This window comes from Sander lucioperca, chromosome 6 (assembly GCF_008315115.2).
Source record: "Sander lucioperca isolate FBNREF2018 chromosome 6, SLUC_FBN_1.2, whole genome shotgun sequence".
NCBI lineage: Eukaryota > Metazoa > Chordata > Actinopteri > Perciformes > Percidae > Sander > Sander lucioperca.
The window spans coordinates 7593706-7609832 of NC_050178.1; the positions used below are offsets into that span (position 1 = coordinate 7593706).

General features: G+C 38.4%; 1 protein-coding gene across 4 annotated transcripts in view; it reads left to right on the forward strand.

Moving 5' to 3' along the window:
• The window catches only part of LOC116051550 (protein phosphatase 1 regulatory subunit 1A), a 26073-nt gene extending 13555 nt beyond the window's left edge, over positions 1–12518 (forward strand). For 3 of the 4 annotated variants that reach the window (XM_036002314.1, XM_031302061.2, XM_036002313.1), the window contains 5 exons: positions 4693–4730; positions 4879–4942; positions 7021–7203; positions 9508–9636; positions 11540–12518. In XM_036002314.1, the coding sequence (XP_035858207.1) occupies positions 4693–4730; positions 4879–4942; positions 7021–7203; positions 9508–9636; positions 11540–11619 (494 nt within the window). In that variant the 3' untranslated portion in view covers positions 11620–12518. The remainder of the gene's footprint in view (positions 1–4692; positions 4731–4878; positions 4943–7020; positions 7204–9507; positions 9637–11539) is intronic. The other variant, XM_036002315.1, reaches the window with a different exon arrangement.
• The last annotated feature ends 3609 nt before the right edge of the window (positions 12519–16127 follow it).

Below are 16127 nucleotides of genomic sequence, written 5' to 3' on the forward strand. Positions count from 1 at the left end.
GGAATTGATCAAATTGTAAAAATCTAATCTAATCTATTGTTGGCTATTTTACCCTCACTGGGTGGTGACAATGTTTGGGGAGTAAAAAAGGAATATTAGAGAAAAGTTGTGCGACTTGTTTAATTTTGATGGACTTCTATTTAATCTCACACTAGGCTGCATCTCACTGTGTGTATGTCGTTAAAATAAGAAATTATGAGAAAGACAGCCATGCCATTGAAAAAGACTTCAAACTTAAAATCAGACACAGAGACAATCAAAGATCGAGACAGTTACAGTTGTGTGAGAACGAGGATGTGCCAGAAAGTAGGGGGATGGGGAGGATGATGATGATGATGATGAGGGAGAGGAGCTATGCTGGTGCAGTAATAGTGTGCCCTGCATTATTTAATGCTCTGCAGATTGCTCTCCCCTTTGCACTGTGAACCCCAATAGCACATCAGAGGAACGGCCACAGAAAACTGAGATGCAGGCTGTGGGCTGAATAATGAGTAAGCAGAAATCGTCACAATAGTGTGACTAATTTGATCTTCCCTAAAGAGGAGGATTCATGTCTTGATTGATTCTTGGAGAGAGACAAAGATACAATTTGCGTGGGATTAAATAAAGCTTAACAAAAGCTAAATATTTTAATTTATTATAGTACATAAATCTTTGAAATAATGACACACAGCGCACACTGGGTATTTTTATTGACAACAACTTTGCACAAAATTACTTTGTACATTATGTACACTACCTTTCAATTTAAAATGGATTCAGAAGTTACAATAATGAAAAAAAAGAAAAAAAAACTCTTCTATTCACTGCCATTGTGACTGAGGGACAAATTGCAGATTGTTTACAACTTTATATTTTACCAAATGTAAACATTGCGTACATGTTGCTCATATGTGCATCGCTGTTCTTCTTCACTGCCATGCAAACTGCTGGCCTAATCCTTCTTCACCTTTCCCTTTCTTCCACTTACAGATTCTCCCTTTTATTTTAACCCTATGAAAAGCCAGTTTAACCACTGGTTAACCATAAAACATATCATCATGCTCAGCTAGCCCTGCTGCCACTAGTATTGTAAAAAAGCTTGGAGCTACAAGCTTTAGTTTTTGTAAGCAACTCTTCAAGAAAATGTGAACTTGTGCTGTATCAGGCAACTTTAATCTTAGTTGACAACGCTGATCCTGTTCTTGTAATTGAAGTTCATAGATTTCACGCAACTTCCTGCTTTCTCTGGCCCACCAAATCAATCAAATTTAAACATTGTGTAGAAATTGCCCTTTTGTTTGTTTTCGTTGTTACAAACATTCATTTCTGTCTCATGTGTTTCTCTTGGTACATTGTGCACTTTGCTGATCAAGCATTGTAAGTTTAAGTCCTTGCAGTGCAAGAGGACATATACTGTACATTTGAGATATTCTTTCGTGTTCATGGGCTATTATCTTAAACTGTGAGCAATCATGTCTGTTGTTTCTCCAGTAAATGCAGCTTTTCTTGTGTCATTCTTCATCACTCTTTAAGCAACAGCAACAGCAGCAGCTTGTCAGCAGTAACTTAATTAGCATTTTATTCTTTTTGTTTGTTTTTGTTTTGAGGAGATGATATTTGTGTTTGAATACAGTTAGTAGCTGGTATGTTTAAACTCAAATCAACTGGAAGTAAGGAGGAAGATCAATGTTTTCTTTGAAATTATAAGAAAGTAGCTTAATGATATTATTTGTGTAAAAAGGGAGAAAGACATCTTTTTTCCTTTCCCACTCTCTTTGGCCTTTGCACAGCGACAATAAACAACTGCAAAAGAAAAAAAACAACAACCCTTTTAAATGCATGACTCTCTGTAGACTTGTTTTCATTTTAACACACAGTGCAAGCATTTTCTTGATTTGCTATTTTTTCTCCATCAAATGCAGTACAGAAAATATAAATCAACACCAGCTACAGTAGGCAGCTAAATTAGAGTGCTTGGCTGAATAACGTGGAGTCAGAAGAGTGTCTCTGTTTTCGTCTGGCTTTGTGTCAGACAGCCAGTCAGCTGGGAGTTGCAGTGATAGACTCATCAGAACGGCCTTTTTATTGGCATTTTTCTCTCATTCTGCAGCACAGATGGGCTCTGTACACAGAGAAAACTATCTAAATATCAGCCGTCTGAGCCACTGTTGACCCAAATGAGATTTCAAAAATGTCTTCTTCTTCTACTACTACTACTACTACTAACAATAATAACCATGTTATTATTTTTTTTTATTATTACATTTTTTGTCAACTTTATTGCTGTTGCACAACATGTTTCAGATTACATTTTACACAGGTGGGATGAAACTCTTATTTCAGACTGATCTAGTTTGACAGCTGTCTGTCAAATACCAGTTTATAAATCTTCAGCTTTACTCTGTAACTTGAAGGACAGTCCAAGACTGGCCCATTCCCTGTGACTGATTTGAAGAAAAAAAATCCATAATGATTATATGAACCTTCTCAAACTCCTTGGAGATGCTAAAAATAAGATTCAGTTTCAAGCATCACTGTTAACACGCACAGTGTAAATATAAATCCCTCTTGAAATTAAATGTAATGGCTTTTGTGTCAGGCTTTTAACATCAGTAGGTTTGTGTTTGGTGCAGAGAAAAAGAAAGGAGAGAGAGAGAGAGAGAGAGAGAGAGAGAGAGAGAGAGAGAGAAAGAGAGAGAGAGAGATCAAATAAAGAAACAAGCACACCACTGGCATTTTGAACAGCCTAGTGCATACTTTTAAGTGGAAATAATATATGCACATGCTCACACACACACACACACACACACACACACACACACACACACACACACACACACACACACACACACACACAAACACACACACACACACACACACACACACACACAGTGCCTTCCTAGTGCCTAGGGATGCATAGGTTGCCAAGCAACAAGGTGGTGTCCTAGAAAAAAGTTCCAACGCTTGAAATGCAGAGCTGGATGCAGGTTCAAAGCACTCACTATTGATCACAGATAATGGTTTCAATGTACTCTAGTCAACTGATGTTTTGTTTCTATTTCAGTCATCTCATATAGTGACCACAGAGTCATGTTTCATATATTGACTACAGATGATAAAGCTTTATCCAGTTGGAGTCACATGAGCTTTACGTGAGTGTAGTATCATGTTGGAGTTTCCTTGTTCTCCTAAACAAACATAATCTCTACACAGTATGTGTATGCACATTGTAGCTGCTTTCACTGTAGTAATATACACTCAGTTACCAGCTATTAGGTGCACTTAACTAAAACTAATGCAGTCCAATTTATGGTCCTGTGTTAAATCTACGCAGACCCTACGCCGTAGCGTGACGTACAGCTCTCCAAAAATGTAACTACACGTATTGGTGATGCAGACCGCAACAACTGTGATTGGTCCGCTTGGCCGTGGCTTGGTAGCGTCACATTTCCTCCTACTCATTTCCTGGTTCTCCTTCTCCATAAACAACATGAAATCAAGGAGAGGGTTAACCTTTCCTGCTTCAGCTTTACCAACGTGGTCAGAAAGCACAGGGGAGACACTTTGTTTCTCTCACTATGCCTCTAGAGTCGGTACTTACTCCGAAGCCAATCCCTGTCACTCTCTCACTCACTCTACCACCCTCTCCCCAGCATACACACATGCCGGCTCTGCTATTCTCTTAAAGAGATTTGCTAGAACAACGCAGAGACCAGCGCACAAGTATAAACCTCAGGCCACTTACGTAGGCTACGGCGAAAGCTCTGCATAGATCCCCCACAGAACCATAAGTCCCGCTTAAGAAAACCATCCTGCAGTAAATCCTACCTTTATAAAGGTTAAAATGTTCAGTTTTTGTTTTAGAGAGGTGTTCAAATGTACGATGGTTGGGGAAAAGTGTTTCTGTTATTTAGCCTACCCTCATTAATATAACTGGGGTGAGCAAAATATTAGAAACACTTATTGCAGGACTGTTGTATATTGTTTTACTAATACTATTAGATTTTTATTTGACATGGACATCCCGATTACAATGGACGAACCAGATGCATTGCTTGAGTGTTTTAGCACACTGCTAATTCTCAACACGTGTCCATGGCAGGCTTTTTATTAAAAAACAAACAAATAAAAACTGTAGACTGCATTCGTTTTAGGTATATGTACCTAATACACTGCCAACTGACTGTAAATCAACTCAGCTCCAGATTATACTTCAGTATGCTACACACTAACTATGCTACACACTACTCCCTTAAGGGGTTTTGGATAAACAGTGTTTTATTGTTTATCTATCATCAGCAGTTGGCTGCATGCAGGGGTCTATTAGGAAGAAGATGAGAGTGGATTAGCATCCCCTTTGTTAGCAAAAATCATCCAGGGAGTCTGTTTTTAGTCATAGATGAGAGCGGAGAATAAAAAAATAAAATAATTCCACCTATCAAGCTTAATAAAAATTGAGCAAACACTTACTGCATTAGCTTGCAGTGTGTCAGATAACCATCTGGGTTACCTGAGGTCACCTTATATCCACTCTGTCTGGAGACACAGCAGACTCCAGCTTCAGAGAAGAGGTCAACTGTGCAATTATAAACAGTATCAAACCTGCACAATGTTTGCGTGTCTATTCTATATTTGATTTTAAAACCCCTTATTTTAATTGTTTTATAGTGTGCAGTAGGCCTACTTAACTGATTATTTGCTTTCTAACAGAAATAGATGAAGATCGTCTCCCAAACCAGCTGTACAAGGTAATCTAATTCATGATCTATGAGGGTCAATATTATCGGAATAAGTTTACAGAAATAGAATTATGTGAATCTTTTTTTTCTTTTCTTTTTAATTATGTATATATTAGTGCTCTCTGCCCAGCTGATATGAAACATTGATGTTTTACAGGCAGCCTTGTTAAACTCTCCTCGACAACGGCGAAAAGGGCAAAAGGGAACACCGACAATGAAAGGTAAAGTCAGTTATCTTGTATATATGTGATGTTTGCATTTTATGTGTTAGATCACACTGCTGGTACACATAAAACAACAATACAAGTCATATTATTAGCAAATTGTTCTGCTTTTTATAATGGCCTGTTTCCATCATCTCTGATTTGTTGAGCTATTCTTTGACCTGAAACATAATTCATTCTAATTATCACGTTAATTTAAATGAATTGTCCACCTACCATCAATGTATCGCAATACTTCCAATCCAATCCAAATTTATTTATAGAGGACATTTACAAACAACAAAAGTTGACCAAAATGCTGTACAATCAGAAAAACAAAAACATAGAAAGAACACAATGAACACAAAAACCACAAAAGGACAACAGTTTAACAGCAAAATAGTAATAATATTGAAAGGCAACTATCGTAATGTGTTAAAAGCCTGAGAATAAAAATATGTTTTAAGACAGGATTTGAAAACAGGCAGTGTAGGAGCCAACCTAATATGTAGAGGCAATTGATTCCAGAGTTTAGGGGCTACTACTGAAAAGGCGCGGCCTGCCCTGTTCTTCAGCCTTGATCTTGGGACCACAGGGGCAACTGGTCAGCTTACCTGAGTGACCTTGGGGGGACATATGGTTGCAATCAATTCTGAAACGTACAGGGAGCCAGTGAAGGAAGCCCAGTACCAGGGGGAGATGTGCTCTCGCCTGCGTGTTCCTGTCAAAAGACGAGCTGCAGCGTTCTGGACCAACTGCAAGCTTAAAGTGGCTATTTGTAACTTTCAGTTTGTGTTGATTCTAGCGGCCGCTTTGGACAAAAGTGGTAGTGTTTTTAGTATCAGCGTCCCAGTATCAGCCATAACTACAACAGATAACTTCTAAAATAAAATTAAAATACAATTAGGCCTATATAAAGAAAACTCCTGCTACCTTTAACCTGGCTGGACACTCTAACACAGGCTTTTCCGGTGTCACAAAGAAATCTGTGACCCGTCAGAATGTGGTACTGTGGAGCCGTTCTACCTGCTGCAAATCATTTTGTGACTTTGCGGGAAAAATTTGACCCGGGCAAAGGCACTGATCAAATTTTTTATAAAAATAGCATTCTTTTCACCGTTAGTCTCATTTGCTGTTACAGGTTATTTATAATCATTATATGAAAAATTACACAGTTTCAGAAACATTAAAAAGTTACATATAGTAACTTTAATATACATTTTGGCAGGTCAGTATTGTTAAGACAAACACTGAAAATGGCCACCTATTGTTTACAGTGACAAAGCTATTAGTATGTCCCATAGAGTCCAGGATGTCAGATGTCAGGTAACTTACTTGGTGAAGTAGCTGAGCTAATGATGGAAGTTTGCTCTGCTTTGAGTGTCCTATTTCAACCTCGGAGCCAATCAGTCCAGCACTTGCCTCAGCGAGGACTCATTATCCTATATTTTTTTACCAGAATTTCTCCTGATTTCCCTTGTAAAGCGGATCTGTGTGACAATTGGGGTCCTGCACTATCTAAAGAAAGCCTTAAGAACAAATGTAAAAAATGCACACACAGAGTCCGAGAAGTGTTTCAGCATCTGATTATTTCTCTAGGCTGTTTTTGTCACTGCAATGCAATGCAAATCTTATTTTAAGTGCCGTTGTCCAATTAAACACAAATACAGAATGTAATGATTTATGCAGCACAACAGAGAATAAGTTCCAACAAAGAAACTGAAGCAAGGAATTTGAGCAAGGAAAAGAAATTCGGTGCGCTAGGAAGTTTATTCTTCTTAGTTTCATAGCTAATCAGCTCCGAGTGTGATGAGTCACTTCCTAGAGGTAACCCAGGCGATAATCGCTTTAGTTTCCTACTACAAGGAGATTAAGAGTAATAAAACCGTGGATGAAGGAGGTAGAGGCGCTTAAACTAATCATCTCCTTACTCTGATGTATCTGTACTTGCAGACTTACTCCAGACACTGCTGGATGTTAATTCAATATTGCCTAATCTACAACTCTCATCTCCCTTCTCCTTCTCCTGTTAACTCTTTCCTCAATATTTCATTTCCCTGCTTCTCTCTCACCTATCTTCGCCTCCCTCCTCCCAGAGCTGCAGTTCATGGTAGAGCACCATCTGTTCATGCAGCAGCAGGGAGCTGGGGACGAGTGCTCCTCAGAGAGCTGCCTGTCGGACCGGCCCAGCCCCGACTCTGTTCCCACCGGGGAGGAGCTACCACACGACGATGAGGCCACTGCAGGGGCCTTTGAGAAACTGCGCTGCCAAATGGAGGGTATGTTTGGAGACTGTGAAGAAGAGGATTTTATTGCATGCCTACTGCATTGCTGCTGCCTATTTCAGCAACAAACCTACAACTGGCTTAGCCACAAACAAGAGGAGTACTTCAAAACTTAAAATTAAATAAATTTATATTATTATAAAATTAGACCCTACCTGTAAATGTGTGGAGTAGTATGAGGTATGAGTAGTATGTTCATGTTCATGTGTTTTCCTAAAGTGCTCATATTATGCTTTTTGGCTTTTTCCCTTTCCTTTATTGTGTTATATATATTTTTGTAGGTTTATAGGTTTACAAAGTGAAAAAGCCCAAAGCACACCCCAAAGGCACTTACCATCTCCAACAGAAAACACTGTTCACAAACTGCTCCAAACAGCTCTATTGTAGTCCAGCCTTTACTTCCGTGACAAACGTGCGTCACTTTGTAACACACGTTATAATGCTCACCTAGCTGCTAGCGTGGCACGCCCTCATACTCTGCAACTAATTAGCTAGTAGTGCTTACCCAGGTACTGCGCAGCTGCAACTCCCAACCAAGATGGAACATTTGTGTGATGCCTCACTCTGTAGCTAAAACAGAGAGCTCAACACACAGGGTGAAAAGAGGATCTACAGCAGTGTGCAGTACAACAAAAATATAGTGTTTTTTGAAAATTAAACCACATAGACTATTGTATACCACATAGACTATTCTGGTACAATCGCTAAATACAATTATGAACCTGAAAATTAGCATAATATGAGCACTTTAAGACAATCATAGGGTAATGAAGTAGATTGGGTATTTGTCAATCTGGACTTGCAACTTATAAAAGTAAAAAGTACAATATTTCCCTCTGAAATGTACTGTAAAAGTAGGAAGTAGAAAATAGAAACACTCAAGTAAAGTACAAGTACCTCAAAATTTTACTTATACTGTACGCATGGTGCTTGAGCAAACACACTTTCCACTTGTGCATGTCAGTCAGTGTGAGCTCGTAATATGAATGGCCCATGAATGATACGGGCCAAAAGGGAGTCTGTCTAAGGCAAGAAAAGGTGTAGAAAAAGAATGAAAGGATGGACACAAGAGGTCAATAGAATGCTAGAATGAATAAGGACAGATAAGGAGGTCACTGCTGTGGCCTCTGAAAAATGGATGGTGTGGCACCATGAGAAGAGAAAGAGAGGGAGGAGAGGTTGAGGAATAATATTGAGGGAGAGATTAAGCCAAATACAGCTCATGAAGGAAGGGTATTGAACTGGGAGAACATTGGAGCAGTAAAGTAAAGCAGAACATGAGGCAGGAAGAAGGAAAATGGCTGGAAGGGATGCATGTAAAAGATGATAGGATTATGGAGAAAGAGGAGAATTAAGAAAAGTGAATCAAAGAGCTTGGAGAAAAGAGGACATTGAAAGGAACACTTTTGATGAATAAGCTTATGCACTTTCTTGCCGAGGGTTAGATGAGAAGATTGATACTACTCTCATTTCTGTACACTAAATAATGTGTATTTGTATTGTAGGTTCATATATAGCATACATGAGAGTGTAATCATCTTATCTAACTCTCTGCAAGAAAGTGAATAATTGAACTATTCCATTAATTCAAATTTCAATTTCAAAATAAATTCTTTTATTCATATTAAATGTCAAATCATTCCAGAAGTTATCTCAGGACACACACTCCATATAGAGCAGATAGACCACACTATAATCATATGATACAATTATAATGAAAACACTTGCATGGTTCAAAGTGCCACCTTATACTGTCTTCTTTTTGTGCTAAATACTGCAGCTAATGAGAAAAACACCTTTTCAACTCACCCCAATAATTCACTTTAATGGCAAGTGAGAAGTTGGTCACAGAGTACAGAAAATACACATTCAGCATATACCCAGCAGTAATACATCATGACGGCTCCTTTTCTGAAGTGCTCAAATTTATTTTTTGTTAATGTTATCTATTTTCATTTTAATTCACTGGGACACACAACAACAAGACGTACTCCAATGTTAGAAGATGACTATGTTTTTTATGGATTGCTTTATGGCTGCTAATTAAGTTCTCAGTGCAGATGAAAAGAGCATAGGGGAAGCTGGGAGAAACAAATCGATGACCATTAACAAAGGTTCAGTCGGGGGTGGCTTCACAAGATCAGCCTTTTCAATTTACTCAGCATGACTAAAAAACACGCAACTGTAAATGTATACTGGAAATATAGGAATATTGTGTGGTGTATTTTTTCTTCCTTGGTTAGATATATCTCTATTCACCTTTATCTCAACCTCTATTTGTCTCTCTGCCCCCTGCAGAGTTCTCAAGGGAGAGTTTATTAGAAGCTGCTGATGGACTCGAGTGCCCCCTCTCCAAGGAGAAGGAGGATTTTTCCAGCGTTGCCAATGTAGCAGATCTCTCATCACAACAAAACAACGCACAAGCAGGTAGAGTCAAAAGAGCCATGTTTACGCAAGAATCCTTTCCCTCAGGGGACTCTTCATCATCCGTTCACTAGGCAGGGTTTATTTAGCTATGTTAAACAGTTCAACAGGGTTGACTTGGTGTCATGTAATCATGGCTTGTCAAAAAACATCTGTGAAGTGGCTTTGATCCACACATCACAGAGCGCTGTGCTGTGGCTGAAATACCTTGGGAGGCAGCTTATACGGAAATGGAAAATGTGTTTGTGGGGCCGGTGAGGCTGAGCTGATAGTGTGGTGTTCTGTCTATACTGTAGACTTCATTTCTTTCTTTCTTTCTTTCTTTCTCTCCACCACTGATTTATGACTGTGGACCTATTAATCAAGAAAATGTAGTTTGTTGCAACAAATGACTGCTTAACACTTTGTAAAGCATGCATATATAAAACAAAGGCAACAGTGGCTATAACACTTGATTATGAATTATGATGTTTTAATGTGTGTTCGGACAAAACAATAATATAAAGACGATACTGAACGTACAAATTGACGATCTGTAACACCGCTGTACAATCGTGAGTGGACTGGATATTTTTGTAGTTCGAACAACTCAGACAGAGTGAGACGTCATCTTTCTGGCGGATCGTGTCACGCCATTTTCCGGAGTCGCATCCTCCCAGTTAGTCTTTCATTCTTTTAATTTCAGCTCATCAACAGACTCAGGACCGTCATTATTTTGATCAAAAGCTCAAGAAAAGAAACAGAAAAAAGTTTGACAAATTTGGTAGACTACAGCTGTTATTTCAATGTGTCAGATGGATATTTAATGAACATTTAGGTAAATATACTTATCGGGTTGTACTTGGAAGGACGAGGATCAGGGTGAGGGCTAAGGGTCAGCAACTTCCACCGACTTTTGAAATGTTTCCAGCTGACTTATTTCTAGATTTTGCTTTATTTTATACTTTCAATGAATTTATTTTACTTGCTGGAGTCCTAGTCGCACAGGACTAAAATTACCAGGGGAAAATTACCTTGTGTGATTTAGAAATGACCCCCTCATGTCTGTGTTTCGTGCGGTGCATTTACACAGCATAAGTGGAGTCTGTATTTAACTCAAATTACTGACATTATCTCATGGATAAACTTTCATTTATAACTGGCAACGAAGCCAATACAAACCCCAAATCACAGAAATGCCGATTCGCACGGGACTGATATTATCACACAACGTCTGTGTTTGACCAGGTCCCCCTTGCGACAACCCTCGCTTCAGCCTAAACGCATTCAAACTCCATTCAAACTGAATCGAAAGACGTTGCGTTTTTGCCGGACCGTCAGACGGCCGACTCAGGCTGTCTGAACATGGCCTAAGTGATAAGATACTTAGCCAGACATGCTAACGATTTCAGCTTACTCAAGCAGACAAACACACTGTTTATTACATCCCTTACACTTTGCTTTTTATTTTTTGGTTTTAGACAAAGTTAAAAAAATACATTACCCTCTTAAAATGCCATGTATAAATCTTATTCAAGCCCCATGCACACCGTATTGGCATGTTAAGAGATCCAATGCTTGACAGGCCTGCTGTACCTAGTTACGGTTGCTAAGCTATTATTGGACAATCACTGTTTGGTAGAGGGTTGAGGGTGAATTACAGAACTACTTATGACTGTAAAGCCAACTGGATTTATGGATATCATGACATTTGTATCTATGTAGTTAAACACCAAGCTACATAAACAAGAGCATACTTTTCTCTTCATTTGGAGAAACAACCATCCCTACATTAAATTAATAAAACATGTTCCCAAATATTTACTTATTGTTCAGCTGCAAGAGTCCATTAAAATCCAGGGAGGGCAGGCACTTCTCTTTCTCTTATTGTCCCTCAGTCTTTTATGTCTCTGTCTATATTTTGCAGAAACAAAAGCAGCAGCATCCAGTGCGAGTCAGCCGACCGAGGAGAAAACAAAGAAATGTAGCCTGAAGAAAGAGAATTAGAGCTGCCTTTTGTACAACACAAAGCTGCTCAGTCTGCTCAGACGGCCCAACACAATGACTAAAGGTTCTGTCTGCATATCCAATTTTTAGAAACATCAGGGCATCTATGTTCCTCTACAGTCAGGCCTTACTATCCCGAGAACAAGAACAAAGGTTTCTAAACTTATTTTGTGTCCAAAATCCTGTGTGAATTATTTAATTATAATATATTTGTTGTCTATAGCCTCCCCTGCACTAATAAAACTAGCTTATTGTGCCAGACTGTGAGTTACTATCTAATTAATGGGAAAGCAAGAGTCTTTTCCTGTTTCAGTCACACAATCATTATCATAAACTAACACGATTCACATGCATAATGTCCACTTTAATGTTCAAAAGCAATTTGTAATCCTTTTAGTTTTTGTCATTAACTGTGCCATGACTCTCTTACTGCAATTATTGTTCCATCTCAAAGCAATACAAATGTATTTGTACCTCATAGATAACTGGGACCGAAATCATCACTTTTAAATTCAAATGTCATCATTTAGTTAGTTAGATGCACAATCTTAAATGAGTGGGTAGAACAACTGGGTTGATTTACAGTTTAAATCAAAAATATATCCATGTTTGTTTACACTAATGGATTGGACATTCTTAAAGTACAACTGAAATACAATTGCATGTTATTTTTCTGCTGCAGCATGTAGAGCTGCGATTAGTCAATTCATTGATTGACAGAAAATGTATGGGCAACTATTTTGGTAGTCAATTAATCCTTTTGATTCATTTTTTGAAGAATAAATGCCATAATCCTCTGGTTTCAGCTTCTCCATTGTGAGGATTTGCTGATTCACTTAGTCTTCTTCTATGACATATAAAATATTTGGACTGTTAGTCCGACAAAACAAGACGTCATCTTAAAGGTGCCCTGCCACACGTATTTCATTACTTTGTGGTAATGTCTGAAGTTCTACCATGAACACTGTAACATTTTTTGTGGAGAAAATGCCTTGGTTACCTTGTTTAAAGCCATTCTGGCATGGTATAGAAAGCCTGCAGGAAGACTCAGGTCGATTTGTGCCAGTTCTCATTAATATTCAACGAGCTAAGCTGCTTGTACTCTGATTGGCTAACAGCTAGCCAATGAGAGCCTGGCCATCAGCATCCTTTACCCAGCGCAACTGGGCGAGCTCATGAATAGTAATGAGCTCAGGCAACACCACGTCAGACTGACCAGCTTTTGTAATTGGCCTGATTTCTCTGCTTATTTCTTTTCAGTGGCTATAGCTGACAGAGGAGGTAGCAGCTCATTTTTCACATTCACAACATAACACAAACACATATGGATCTAACATATTTCAAAAAATACAAGTAAAAACGGTTTTGTGTGGCAGGGCACTTTTAAACTCTGGGAAACTATGGGGGCCATACTTCACAATTTTCTGACATTTTATAGAGAAATTGGCAGATTCATTAATAAAATTGCTAGTTGTAACCTGATCAGCATTACATATGTGCTCTGTAAATTACTTGTTCTGTGTTCAACTTTGAGTAAAAAACAGAAACCAAAAGCGAAAACGTTATTGGATTCATGAATGCGCCCCCTATCTTAGCATTAATTTGTTGGACTACGGTTTTGGTATACGTAGATAGGGACCATGTTTCCATACAGCCAATTGAATCCCTTCATTTTAAACCATATATGCGTAAAGCAGTAAACCTCATCATCTTACGGCCAGACAACTGCCTGCAACACAACACACTTTCCTGCTAAAGTCTCCTTTTTATCTAACTTACAAACAACATGTCCTGCACCTTAGCTTGTTGAATGAGAGACCAAACAAGCTTCTTCTTTTTTTTTCTTTGCGACCAAACAAACATTCATCGGGGGAAAAGTGCACTGCTAACGTCAGTTTTCAGGCTAGATAGAGTAGCTCATTAGCTGGTCAACTGCAGCACATTAAACAGCATGTTAACTGCCCATGTCCATGACATGTGGCTACATTTGTTTTGTCTCTCCAGAGGTCATCTGCTAGCTGCTAGCTGCTAGACTACTAAGAAGAAAAGGAGTATTTCTGATATTTCTCACAATTACTTTTTTCTTTCGTTTAATAATAATAAAAACTATTGACAACAAATTTAAAAAAAAATGTTGTTAATTGTAAAAAGGAATAACTAAATGTGATTACAGAGGGTTGTGTCTGCAGCTGCATTTACATATTTTGATTTAACAATGAAAAACCCATATCACATTGCACCCTCGTATTTGACAAATGAATGCTTCTTGGGAATCTACATCCTGGTCATAACACACTTTCCTGCATGGCGCTGAATGTACAGTGACTTTTCTTTGCTGTGCTTCACTTTGTACAGGAACTAATTAAAACAGAGAATCCCTCACACAAATTGTAGTTACCGGCCTTCACTTTTCATTGACATTTTGTATGAAACAAGGACATTATAAAGCACTCTTACATGTTATTTCATCTATAATTTGTATCACTGAAGTGGATTTATCATGTAGATTATGTGACAATCCTTCAATAATGTTAACATATCTTGACATGCCTGAAAAAGACTGAAACACAAAACCAGAGCCACTCTTGTATTGATCACAGCAATGACCACAATGAATAAGAAATACAATAAAAACATTCCTGTACAAGCTTTTTGTTATTCTTCTGCAGTGTATTTATGGACCATGTAATGTTTGTTCTGTTTTTGAATGGTAATAGTGTACTTTACATGGATTTAAAAAGAGGAGTTTTGTTCCAATTTTACTTGAATTTATGATTACATCTGTAATCTAAATTTGTTTGATACAATAAAATGTTTAAATTGGTGATTGGCTGTTTTTCTTTCGCACTTATCCGGGCACAGTCTATTCATTTTGCATCCAGTCAAGTTACAGTAAAAGCATGTTAGTGAGTCAGAGTCAGCATGATGTCTGCTCACTACTAAGTCTTGAATATTCAAAGCACGTAAACTGGGATCTGCTTTCCTACTAAAATGTAAAAAAAAGAGGTAAGTTAGGGGAAAGTTTTCAAAATCTTCAAGTTAAACTACAGTGTGTGACATCATCGCACCACTGGTCATGTGTTAAGTAGATTTTATCCTTAAAATAGGCACTCTGCCAATAAATAATTCAATGCACTCAGAGCTGGGAGCATAAAAGCATACATTTTTAATACACAGGACTGGTGCAGCAATTTAAGCTACATGTGGCATTTCCAGTTGCCTTTTAAGATGGCCTGTGTGAGATTGATCACTTATATTGCAAGGATTTCTTGAGAGCAAACGACTAAAGTTGCAGTTTTTATTGATTTTCTGTATCAGGGTGGGAGGCACTCTGATCATACATTTTAATATGTCTTGATTAAATAATCTACACCTTAAAAATGTAGCATATCATGCAGTAAAAATGCTTATTTTGCTTTTCAAGATGCTGCAGATACCTCGTACAAAATATGTACAGTACAATATTGGTGTTTTTCACTGTTTTGCATTTATAAAGCTGTGTGTGTGTGTGTGTGTGTGTGTGTGTGTGTGTGTGTGCGTGCGTGTGTGCGTGCGTGCGTGCGTGCGTGCGTGCGTGCGTGCGTGTGTGCGTGCGCGCGTGTGTGCGCGCGTGTGTGCATGTGTGCATGCGTGTGTCTGTGTGTGTGTGTGTGTGTTGGGGTTTGGCGTGCAGAACATATCAGAACTGTGTCTTCAATCCTTGTTGTGCTATTTAAAGCCACCCAGTTGACTTGAATGGAGAACAGCTTCATTTGTCAGAACGGTCCTTAGATGAAGAAAGCTGAAGATGCAATTGCAAACTGCTTAACTGACAATTGTTAAAATAGGAGTGTTTGAAGCTAAACCCTCCAGGGTAGCCTGAAGCCACTTCTGTCACTTTGCTCTACAGCCCCCCCAGCTGGGAGAGCAGAGAACTGAAACAATGGGTTAACAGGCACAAGACAAATGTGCACTTGACTTTAACATTATTTACTGTGCATGTTAAAGTCAAATAATGGTCTAACAAAGACACTTTTAAAGTAAGTTGCATTTTGGGAAGTTTGGGATCAAGGTTTTAGATGCTTTCAATCTTGACCCATATTAAGGATTAAAAGTCAGGAAATCTCCTACATTTTTCTTGCAAGTCCCCCAAATTTATGGAAATGCAATACTTAATTGCTGGAGAGACACTTTAAATGTTCAATTATATTTACAATAAGTTGTTGTAAATGTTTTTCTAAAGTGTTCGGTCTATATTCAAATTGTATTTTTACTTACAGTATAAGCCATGTGTTTGATGCTTCCATGCTCAGGTGAAGATGCAGATGTGACTCCTCTGTCCAGCTCAAGTGTATCTTAATGAGACAGAGCGATTGATTATGGGTGGATATACACTGCCTGATAGTATTGTAATGCAAAGTATACTGTTTGTGTTCTAATGAGAATGGTCAACTAATTTTGACTTAATAGATCCAAACAGGGGTAATAATTTATGTGCTAAAAACATCACCTCTGACAGTTAAACTACT